The 11,415-nt window shown below is 40.5% G+C and overlaps 1 protein-coding gene across 1 annotated transcript; it reads left to right on the forward strand.

Moving 5' to 3' along the window:
- Positions 1 to 1,688: 1,688 nt before the first annotated feature.
- rpf1 (ribosome production factor 1 homolog) lies at positions 1,689 to 11,025 on the forward strand. Its single transcript, NM_001160528.2, is given in 9 exon segments — positions 1,689 to 1,966; positions 6,183 to 6,239; positions 6,433 to 6,513; positions 6,608 to 6,703; positions 7,973 to 8,126; positions 8,401 to 8,483; positions 8,985 to 9,166; positions 10,093 to 10,219; positions 10,657 to 11,025. Coding segments are annotated over 9 exon segments (1,065 nt in total). The 5' UTR covers positions 1,689 to 1,723; the 3' UTR covers positions 10,699 to 11,025.
- Positions 11,026 to 11,415: the final 390 nt, after the last annotated feature.

Below are 11,415 nucleotides of genomic sequence, written 5' to 3' on the forward strand. Positions count from 1 at the left end.
GAGCCCCACCTGTTTTGAGCCCAACATTTTTAGTCTGATGACTCGTTGCTTGTTGGAGTACGTTGTTTTTTTGATAAGGATGTTTATTCGGGAAACCCTTGTGAAGTCACGAGGATGGGGAAGAAAGCTTTGGTAAACGTGAATGCAGTCAAAGTAAACAGGAGTGGCATGATGTTTATATCGTGTGTCTAAAGAGCAACAGGAGCGCGCATTGTGGTTCGCGGAATTATCGACGCATGAAGTGGACAGCTTTGATTTTCGGAGCAGGGCACCGGTAAAAGCTGTTATCTCTGGACAGTGATAATATCTTAGGCAAAAAAATCCAGGCGTAGTTAATGCACGTCACTTGACCGTATGGAGAATTGGGAAAGGGAGCTAAGTTTATCTCTATTATTGTCAGAATGTGTGCGTACTGGTAGCGAAGTCAGGTGCAGGGGCGCATAGATTTGTGAACAGGCGCACACTTTATTTAGGCAAAAGTGCAAAACGCGCACAACAGTCACAATAATTATGATTAACAATAAACATCTTCGGAAAAAACAAGCCATTCTGGTGCGTCAACAATACACACGTGACACAAACAATCTTACACAAAGACATGATGGGGAACAGAGGAATAAATACATGTAGATTGATTGGGGAATGAAAGCCAGGTGTGCAGGAAACAAGACAAAACAAATGGATACATGAAAAATGTAGCGGCGATGGCTTGAAAGCCGGTCACGTCGACCACCGAATGCCCCCCGAACAAGGAGAGGAGCCGACTTTGGTGGAAGTCGTGACAATTATTGACGTTTGTGTATTTACCACCCGAAGTAAAGTTGGGATATATAAGATACTGTTTGTGCAAAACCTGATGCAATGCAAGAAGTGTAAAAACTTTGTCCATGTGTCAAGTGTTTGCAGACAGAAGGAATTGTTATTGAAGAGTATGAATGTAAAATGTTGCAACTGTGGTGGGGATTATATTTCCGAATTCCCTGAGTGTCCTGTTAGGGTGAAAGAGGTTGAGGTGTCAAGGATCAGGGCTGTACAGCAAATCTCATGTGGAGGTGGTGAAGAGTGTTGAAGGGGCAAGAGGCCACAGTTCTGAAGAAGATATGGTGGTGGATGCACCACTTCCAGTTGCCAGTGTTATACGCCAATCAAGTGATCTGGATACAGTTATTGTTAAGAAGGTGGATTTTGTAGCATGTATAGCCACAGTTATTAATTGTACAAGTGTCCAAGAAGCTGGACATCTCTGCAGCCGAGAAGTTTTTGGGCCTCCAAGACTTAACAGCAGAAGCACTGCAAGGACTGTCGCCAGGAGAAATGTCCCGTCATCACAGGATCCTTCTGAGCCAGAAAAGGAGGCTGATTTACTTTAATTAACATTTTGTTACTGATAGTTTGTATGATATTTTTTATTCATTTATTTACCACAAATGTTTTCATTTTTGGATCCTTATTATCCAGGTCGCAGTTGTAAATGATAACCTGTTCTCAACTGGCCTACCTGGTTAAATAAAGGTTAAATAAATTAAAACATATATAAAAATTATCCACCTGTACAGTAGGTGGCGGAATGCACATATATTTGTTGCGAACCCCATTATACAAAAGAAGAAGAAAGGGCAGTACGTTTGGTTTTTTTCTACTGAACGTAACTTCCTTTTACATAAGGAAGCAAGGCGGAAGTACTGGACAGAACACGTGAAAGAATATACATTTAGCTGACAACATGGACGTCGTAGAAGAGCATGATATACAGGATAAACCCACGAAAAAGAAGACTAAGAAGCCAAAGAAACAGCCAAAGCCTCCACATGAAAATGGTAACGATAGCATGATTGAGAAAACAGAGCCAGAACATGTGGATGCGCCAGCAGAATTCTCGTTTCCCCCCACATTCAGTGTGTCTGAAATAAAAAATAAACAACGCAGACACCTCATGTTCATGAAGCTGAAGCAGGAGAAACGGAAGGTAATGAACGTTTAGCATGCATGTGTTCCCACTTCATAATTCTTGAAAGTTCTCTATTTACTTCTTTAGTCGGGTCATCTCCGAAAATAGTGTATTTCCAGTCCCCGCCGTAACCACCACTAAGAACCCTTAAATGTCTGATCAACTTTACAATGTTTCTTTTTCTAAAATATATGTAAGACCGTTAGATGGCAACTTTACAATGTTTATTTTTCTAAAATATAAGTAAGACCGTTAGATGGCAACACAAATGTGTAATATATTGTACAATCCGGTCAGTAGCATGAATTGCGCTTGTCCCTCTGGTCATGAGTTAAGGTTTAACGTTACTGACATGTTTAATAAAACATTTTTTTCCCACTTTAAATATCATAATGCAAAATAAAGTATTAGCTTTATTTCGTGGACTACTTAAAAAACGAATATAAAAAATAATTTACAGGGAATAGCTGTGCCTCAATTACATGTCACTGGTGTTACCCTTTTGTAAAAATATAAACACCTCAATGAATGTTGCATTTCAAAGGAGAAAGGGCTGTTTTTTGATGATTCATTTGGTAATTGCATGCGTAACCTTAAGATATCATAGGTGTTAGACAGTTTATAGTAGGGGGAAATGTTATTGCAATAATTGATCAAATCCCGTGATTTATTTACAATTTAACAAGTGTGGTTTGAGCAACTGTGTCCGCCATATTAGCTATGCCATCTTGCCTGCAGATTTGTCGCAGGTGTTACCATCGCTGGTGTTAATAGAATATTCTTAATAGTGTTATTGGTCACTGGTGTTACTGTCATTTTGTTACCGTCCCTGGTGTTACACAATATAACTTTACACATGCCTATTTTAAAGTAAATTATTAATAATCAAAATATTTTCTTAATATTATCATTAACATTTTCTCTTTGATTAAATATACTAATTAAATGGTCAAATGCTATTTTGGAAAGCCTAAATTGTCATCTAAAATATAGGTAACACCAGTGACAAAATAATGCAAGCATATAAAAAATGTAATGTTGTAAAAATATCAAAGTACATAGATTAGTAGTCATTTACTAGTAGTAACACATTTTTGCAGGACACGCTCTATTTTGATGGCCTGTGGAACATTCTAATGCCTTGATTCCATCAGAAATAAACAGTGAAATTATTGAATACTTTATAGCGTTTACCTCCCAGATTGGTAAAATGTATTATGTATAAATACATGACTGAAAATGCATGAATTCAGTGTATTGTTAGTTCTTTTGGATATTATCTAGGCCTATATGATCAGGACTATTTTCAAATCAAATTTTCTAAGTGGAGAACATGAAACCCTTTTTAACATTAATTCTGTCTTCTTTACAGTTTTACTGCAAGATCTGAATTGCCACAGTGATGTTTGTTCATCAAATGATGTATATTATTAAAACAGAAATGAAATGGGGCACATTATCTTGAAAAATAAATGTGAAGGTTAAATTGAAGAAGAAAAACAACCTATTGTTCCTGCAGTGAGGATTCACAATCTTCCAAACAAAGGGATTTCATCATTTTTCTGCAGGTAATCGGCAAAAATGAAAACACGAAGCAGATCTCACTCATTGGTCTTTTGAAAACCTGCTGTATGTAAAATATTGTGTGCTTTAGCTTGGAAAATAAATAAATATGACTCGTGATTACGACATAATGATGTGTGATTCAAACATACAGTGGGGCAAAAAAGTATTTAGTCAGCCACCAATTGTGCAAGTTCTCCCACTTAAAAAGATGAGGCCTTTAATTTTCATCATAGGTACACTTCAACTATGACAGACAAAATGAGAATGTTTTTTCCCCAGAAAATCACATTGTAGGATTTTTAATGAATTTATTTGCAAATGATGGTGGAAAATAAGTATTTGGTCACCTACAAACAAGCAAGATTTCTGGCTCTCACAGACCTGTAACTTCTTCTTTAAGAGGCTCCTCTGTCCTCCACTCGTTACCTGTATTAATGGCACCTGTTTGAATTTGTTATCAGTATAAAAGACACCTGTCCACAACCTCAAACAGTCACACTCCAAACTCCACTATGGCCAAGACCAAAGAGCTGTCAAAGGACACCAGAAACAAAATTGTAGACCTGCACCAGGCTGGGAAGACTGAATCTGCAATAGGTAAGCAGCTTGGTTTGAATAAATCAACTGTGGGAGCAATTATTAGGAAATGGAAGACATACAAGACCACTGATAATCTCCCTCGATCTGGGGCTCCACGCAAGATCTCACCCCGTGGGGTCAAAATGATCACAAGAACGGTGAGCAAAAATCCCAGAACCACACGGGGGGGACCTAGTGAATGACCTGCAGAGAGCTGGGACCAAAGTAACAAAGCCTACCATCAGTAACACACTACGCTGCCAGGGACTCAAATCCTGCAGTGCCAGACGTGTCCCCCTGCTTAAGCCAGTACATGTCCAGGCCCGCCTGAAGTTTGCTAGAGAGCATTTGGATGATCCAGAAGAAGATTGGGAGAATGACATATGGTCAGATGAAACCAAAATATAACTTTTTGGTAAAAACTCAACTCGTCGTGTTTGGAGGACAAAGAATGCTGAGTTGCATCCAAAGAACACCATACCTACTGTGAAGCATGGGGGTGGAAACATCATGCTTTGGGGCTGTTTTTCTGCAAAGGGACCAGGACGACTGATCCGTGTAAAGGAACGAATGAATGGGGCCATGTATCGTGAGATTTTGAGTGAAAACCTTCCATCAGCAAGGGCATTGAAGATGAAACGTGGCTGGGTCTTTCAGAATGACAATGATCCCAAACACACTGCCCGGGCAACGAAGGAGTGGCTTCATAAGAAGCATTTCAAGGTCCTGGAGTGGCCTAGCCAGTCTCCAGATCTCAACCCCATAGAAAATCTTTGGAGGGAGTTGAAAGTCCATGTTGCCCAGCAACAGCCCCAAAACACTGCTCTTGAGGAGATCTGCATGGAGGAATGGGCCAAAATACCAGCAACAGTGTGTGAAAACCTTGAGGACTTACAGAAAACGTTTGACCTCTGTCATTGCCAACAAAGGGTATATAACAAAGTATTGAGATAAACGTTTGTTATTGACCAAATACTTATTTTCCACCATATTTTGCTAATAAATTCATTAAAAATCCTACAATGTGGTTTTTTTTCGTGTTTTTTTTATTTTTCTCATTTTGTCTGTCATAGTTGAAGTGTACCTATGATGGAAATTACAGGCCTCATCTTTTTAAGGGGGAGAACTTGCACAATTGGAGGCTGACTAAATACTTTTTTGCCTCACTGTATATCGATTTTCCTAAAGAAGTTCAATCCGCTTCGTGTTTTGTTTCCTTGGCACAATACTAACGTGCCGGCCCATCCCGGTCCTAATAACCACGTTGTATGGCTTATGAATGGCAAAGGAATATGGGAGATTAACTTTATTCAGTCAGTTCGACACCTTTTATAAACTAGTATTATTATTTGCTTTTCGGTCGTCAATCAAAGCACAGTACCATGCTCTCCCTCCTCCAGCTAAATAAATTTAGACTGCAACCAACCACAGCGTACACACATCACACTGGTACCGGGAGGTGGGGCAGACAGCTCGCTCGCTCGCTTTGTGACTGACCGGCACCTTTCCTCTCCATAGATCGATAGAAGATGCATATCCTTCATTCTAGCGGGAGGTGGCTCGGCTGACTTTTTGACTAGTGAATTGAAACTTTTAAATGAAAAGCAGCAGTTTATTTAGTATTTTTTTAAGTAGCCGGCTGAAAATAAGTTTTAGCGGCTGTTTGGATGATGGCCGGTGCTTAGGGAAAACACTTGAACAACCCAGTCCTCAAAAGAATAACAATTAGGTGCGTCCTTATGTCTTGTTTATACAAGTGTCTAATGGAAATGTGCATTTTGCATATTCCAACTCCCCCTGAGACACCCGCATGGAATGGGATCACGGCAAGGGTCACCATTGTCCAGCGCCCCTGGAGCATTTGGTGTTAAGATCCTTGCTCAAGGGCACAATGACAGGTTTTCACCTTGTCGGCTCCGGGATTCAAACTTTACCAGTTTACCTTTCGGTAACTGGCCCAACACTCTAACCTCGATGCAAAACCTGCCGCCCCGGTGCAAAGTCTTACCAGTGGGAACTGGACGAGAGTATCTATTCCGGTCTTTTAGTGTAGCCATGTAACATGGTGTTTTTTTAAATTTAATTTCAGCAAAAGGTGGCAATGAAGAAGAAAAAGAAAAAAGAGAGGGATGCTCTAGGTGACAAGGTAAGTAGGTTGGATGCTGCAACACTTATGACATCACTTGGTCCCACTGATCTGTAAATGAATAGAGACAACTGTTAGTCTTTCTGCTCATAGAGGGCTCTAAGAGTAACCCGTTATTGACAGACCAAAGAATTCCAAGATGTAGGCCTAAACATAATTGATATTAAGATGACTTCTTACCTTTCCAATGTAGGCTCCCCCAAAGGAAGTTCCAAAGACGATAGAAAACCAGAGGGTATACGACGAAACTACTGTTAACCCTGAAGATGAAGAGGTACTGTCTTTCTGCAGTGCTGTTTGATGTCATCTCGTGCATTTACAGTGTAGTGTTTTGATGTCGCATATTACTCAGATACTCTCCATTGCAGGTGGCCTTTGATGAGGGAACTGATGAGTTTTCGGCCTATTTCAACCGGCTGACCAACCCCAAAGTCCTCATTACCACATCTGACAGACCTAGAGGGGTGAGTGGACTAAAACAGCACCCGGAGACGGTGCTGTTATTTATTTCAGTCCCGCTGTGAATCTCAGAAGATTGATATCACGGGGGTGATACCTTCTGCAAGCTTTCGCTCTAAAGGTGCTTGCACTCCAGAAAATAAAATGCCGCCGCCTCCATTGGTTTCTATATAAAGCCGGCGTCAAATTTGCCTCACACCCCGGCAGCAGCGGCACCGGGAAGGACAGCAGTTGTCAACCACATGCACAAGTGGAGAATCTTTCACTGCCAGTCCAGTTAAACACATTTGAACTTTTTCCCCTTGCTGCTGGACCGCTTTCTTTAACAATATATTTTTAATCAACTGTAGAAGTCTTGGCTGGTGTTTTCTGCTATCTTGCTGTAGGCTTTTTAATGCTGATCTAGCGTACCTGCTGGTTCAGGTGTCAATACATGGGGGGGGGGGGGGGGGGCTGTGTACCTGGTAGCTCTCCAGGAAGAGGGTTGGCCACTCCTGCTTTATCATATTAAAGTAACTACCCAATGAAAATCTCACTTTTAAAAGTTCATATTCTGTTAATGTTGTTGACTCATATTTGTGGCCAAAGCATAAATTAGAGAGAGAACCTGTATATCAAACAGATCTTTTAAAAAACGTTCATAGAATATGACCTCATTGGCTGATCTGGCCAATGAACAGTCTACTCACGTTAATATTTTGAATGACCAGTATATGCCCATACCATTCAAACACATAAAAGCTACTTTTTAACATGTTTTAATTAAATATTTAGGAAGGGAAAACTATCTAACTCTCGAAACACTGGTAAGTTTAATATTATTTATGAAATGTTCTTCTCCAGGCGTCTGCAAATCAACTTTATTTGCCTTATGCTCATGATACACGTGGTGTACAACCCAGTACAGGGAAATGCTTATGAATATGACCTCAAACGTGCCTGACTTATTGGTTCATGAGGTGGAACATGCCCGACTTGTGTGTTCGTGAGGCTGTCTGAGTCGGGGCGCTGCACAGCTGACCTGTAAATCACCTAAAATTCCAAACAAAGGGAAGAAATCCTTCTAAAGATTAGACCGATAGAATCTAGCTCAGGCTGATATCTGTAGACAAGAAGGTTGACTGTTATTGACGCACTGGAATGTAGGAGACTAATACTGTATGTAGGGCTGGGTGATCATTAGTCACTTAATATTCTCTAACAAATAATCAGATATACAGTAACATTTTATGGTAGTTATTACAAAACTCTCTGCTTTCTGCTTTGTCTTTCAGAGGACAGTGAGGTTCTGCAACCAGCTGGCCACAGTCATCCCCGACGCACACGTGTACTACAGAAGAGGCTTGGCACTAAAGAAGGTCATTCCCCAGTGTATAGCCAGAGGTTTCACATACCTCATGGTCATCAATGAAGATCGTAAGGTGCCCAGTATCCTTTGGTTGACTTATGGAAAGAGGGACATTGCGACTGTTAATATGTTGACTGCTTATGATACTCTAATGCTGTTGTTGGTCTGCGTTTTGTTATTACATGCACTGGCTTTGAAGTCACAGACCAGGCTTCAGTATCACAATCCTAACAGCGTGGCACACAGTTAAGTCCTGTTTCAAGTTGGACCGCCCACCTCGAGGTGGAGAGTTGCAGTTGGGGTCCGTAATAATGCAAAGTCCATTGTAGATGTTTCCTTCACCACGACACTAAGATGGTATGGTTCTCTGCCACCTCCCTGATGGGCCTACTGCACACTTCAAAGTCAGCAGTGTCCGACTGCGGAAGGAGATGAAGGCAAGACATTTCAAAACTGTTCAAACAGACATGTTAATGTCTCACTTAGAGCTACAGTATGTCATTTGAAAAACAACAAACCTGATGCTCTGCCACTTATTTTGATATATAGCTGAGGGATAATAATAACATTCTCTGGGGGATGGGGCTGGGTAAATGTAACCTCAATTTTATAAACGGCACACTAGATACGATAGATACAAGAACTGACAGTCCATGTGTTTTTTACAATGACATTGTTCTGATAGGGTAAGACAGTTGTACTAAGCTCATGAGGTATTTCCAGGTTTTATTATTTTAATAATGAATAGCTATAATTTGTTTAAAATTCCCAAAATGTATAAATCCCAGACTGAATGTTTTAGTGTTGTATCTATGTGCTTTATAATTATTCAAATGAGTCTGGCATTCTTCAAGCAGAAATTCAGCTCACTTAGGGGATGGATCTGGAAAATGTGTACATTGTGAGAATATAAATACTGAAAGAAAAACCTTTTACAGAGGCGAGGGAAGGACCCGACAGAACACTCCCCAGAGGTGATCCTCAACAATTTCACCACCCGCCTGGGCCACAGCATGGGACGACTCTTTGCTGCCCTTTTCCCTCACGACCCCCAGTTTGTGGGACGCCAAGTCGCCACTTTCCACAACCAGAGAGACTTCATCTTTTTCAGATTCCACAGGTGAATGTTCATTAGAAATAATTTGCATAATGATAGCCCAATGTTTTGCATGATGTATGAAGGATACATCGGGACAATGCAGTTTAGACATCGTTTGCTAACTGGCAAGATGTCTAGCAGATGTATTTTCAATATCTGCATTGTAAATTCGACACTTGCATAATTTATACATCTCGGCGAGGTCTTCCCTCTATCATTTTCAGTCGCGCTAGTTAAGCATAAAGCATAAAAAAATTCACATTTTGTCAAATGATTGGCATGGTGTGTTTTTGGATTAAAACAGAATTCACTAAAACATGTTTTCTAGCTAACCCTAATCGTTTAAAGGTCTCCGATGACAAGATCCACCTTTCAAAACGAGTCATTGGCTAGCTAACAATCAACTGACAAGCTTGCTAGCACACCCAAACTCATTTGTAAACATATTAACCAACTAGCTAGCGCACAATCTTGTCAAACTGTTCACTTGCAGCTTCCTTGTTAATAATATATGCCAAATAAGACATAATGTCTTCTGCGGTGACACTTGCGTTACTACGTCCAGCATGCAAACGGCGCTGCGCTAAAACTAACAGACTTCAAGGGTGTAATTTCTCTGAACAGCTGATCAGGGATACCTCTGTTGTAATTAGCTCTGCTGCGCAAAAAAATAAGGATTGATACACAAGTTATGCATCATTTTAAAGCTAATAGTCTTCTCTTTTCAACAATGTATAGAGCTAAAATGTATGTCCGGGTCAATGCGACTGGAGCAAGTCCCATATTCCCTACACAGTTTGATATGTCGGCTAAAGGTGTGCGTGTTTGCTGCTCTCTTCGCGTAGAGTATTGTTGTCAGGCCATCGTTATTTCCCATTGTAATGAGATCTGAATGATGGGGTTATAGAGTGGTCCGCAACATGTCAATGCCCTTGTACTCTCCAAAGGTACATCTTTAAGAACGAGCAGAGAGTCGGCATTCAAGAGCTGGGACCACGCTTCACTCTGAAACTCCGATCATTACAGAAGGGGACCTTTGACTCCAAGTTTGGGGAATATGAGTGGGTTCTCAAGGTGAGTTCAGTCCTGTTTTTTTCTTTGACTGTGGAACAATTGAAACTGTTAGTGACTGCTCGTTTAGCAAGAGCAGTAGAACAGTATACCTTTTACAATAGTACTGTGGGAGTAAAGGTGTGCAGCTCAATTTTGAATAATTCCTCATCTCTGCAACCCATAACCAAATCTCGTGTGATTTGGTTTTGGGGGAGAAGTTGAGATCAGTGGTGTAGCACACCTTTTGTGTTGACCCACTTTTTGCAGGAAAAATACATTGGCTATTTTCAAAGGTAGTGTTACTTTACTCCCTGCGAAGGGTGATCAATGTTTACCCACTTTTAAAATAAAAATGTTTTATCACAGATTTGCGATATTGGACTAGTGTGAATGGCAGAATCAGGGCAGATCCTCTTTGGTAGCTAAATAATACCTACATTTGCTTTTACACTTTTCAGCGACATGAAAATGACGTCTGCAGAAGGAGGTTCAACCTTTGAGTGAAACATATGGACCTTCCCACGACATCATCTACATGAGACATTTTCTACAATGCATACCAGTTTGTCAGATTGTGTCCAGGCAAAAATTGCAGTCGTGCCTTTGGCCATGCAAGTCTCTTAAAATGTGGCAACATGTCGTAGGTTGTCATTTTAATTTGATGACATCTTGTTCACATTTGATAGACAGTCATTGTGAAAGAGCAAAGCAGTCTGATTTATAGATTCTGGCTTTGTTAACACTTGCGTTATCTTTGTGCTTTTAGACAAAACAATCTGTACCTGTAAATGGTATTTCATATTTTCAAGTAAAACATGTACGTACTCTGAAATGTTAGTCATTTATTATCAAATACATGTCAAATGTTGTACAAGCAAGAGGTATGCAATTTCCCCTTGACTTTAGTGTCTAAGGGGCACCACAAGATGCGTAGCACGTCTCGTTGAAGAACAAAGGAGCTGATTCACTGACAATGCCATTCCAAAATGGCTGCGGTGTCTACTGCTTGCTAGCATGAGGACAAAAAAGGGCAGTTTTCTGGAAAACTAGCAGTGTTTCAATCTTTTCGATGGAGTAGTATGAATGAAGGTAAAATTAGGAGGACAATGGCATATCCCATCCCTGCATTGTGGTATGTTTTCCGACCCATATCTCGGGCCGGCTCCAGGACGTCTTAATGTAACCATGGTTGCGTTGCGACCTCAATACAGCTCGGT

The sequence above is a fragment of the Oncorhynchus mykiss genome, chromosome 4 (genome assembly GCF_057628025.1).
Source record: "Oncorhynchus mykiss isolate SJ-2025 chromosome 4, ASM5762802v1, whole genome shotgun sequence".
NCBI lineage: Eukaryota > Metazoa > Chordata > Actinopteri > Salmoniformes > Salmonidae > Oncorhynchus > Oncorhynchus mykiss.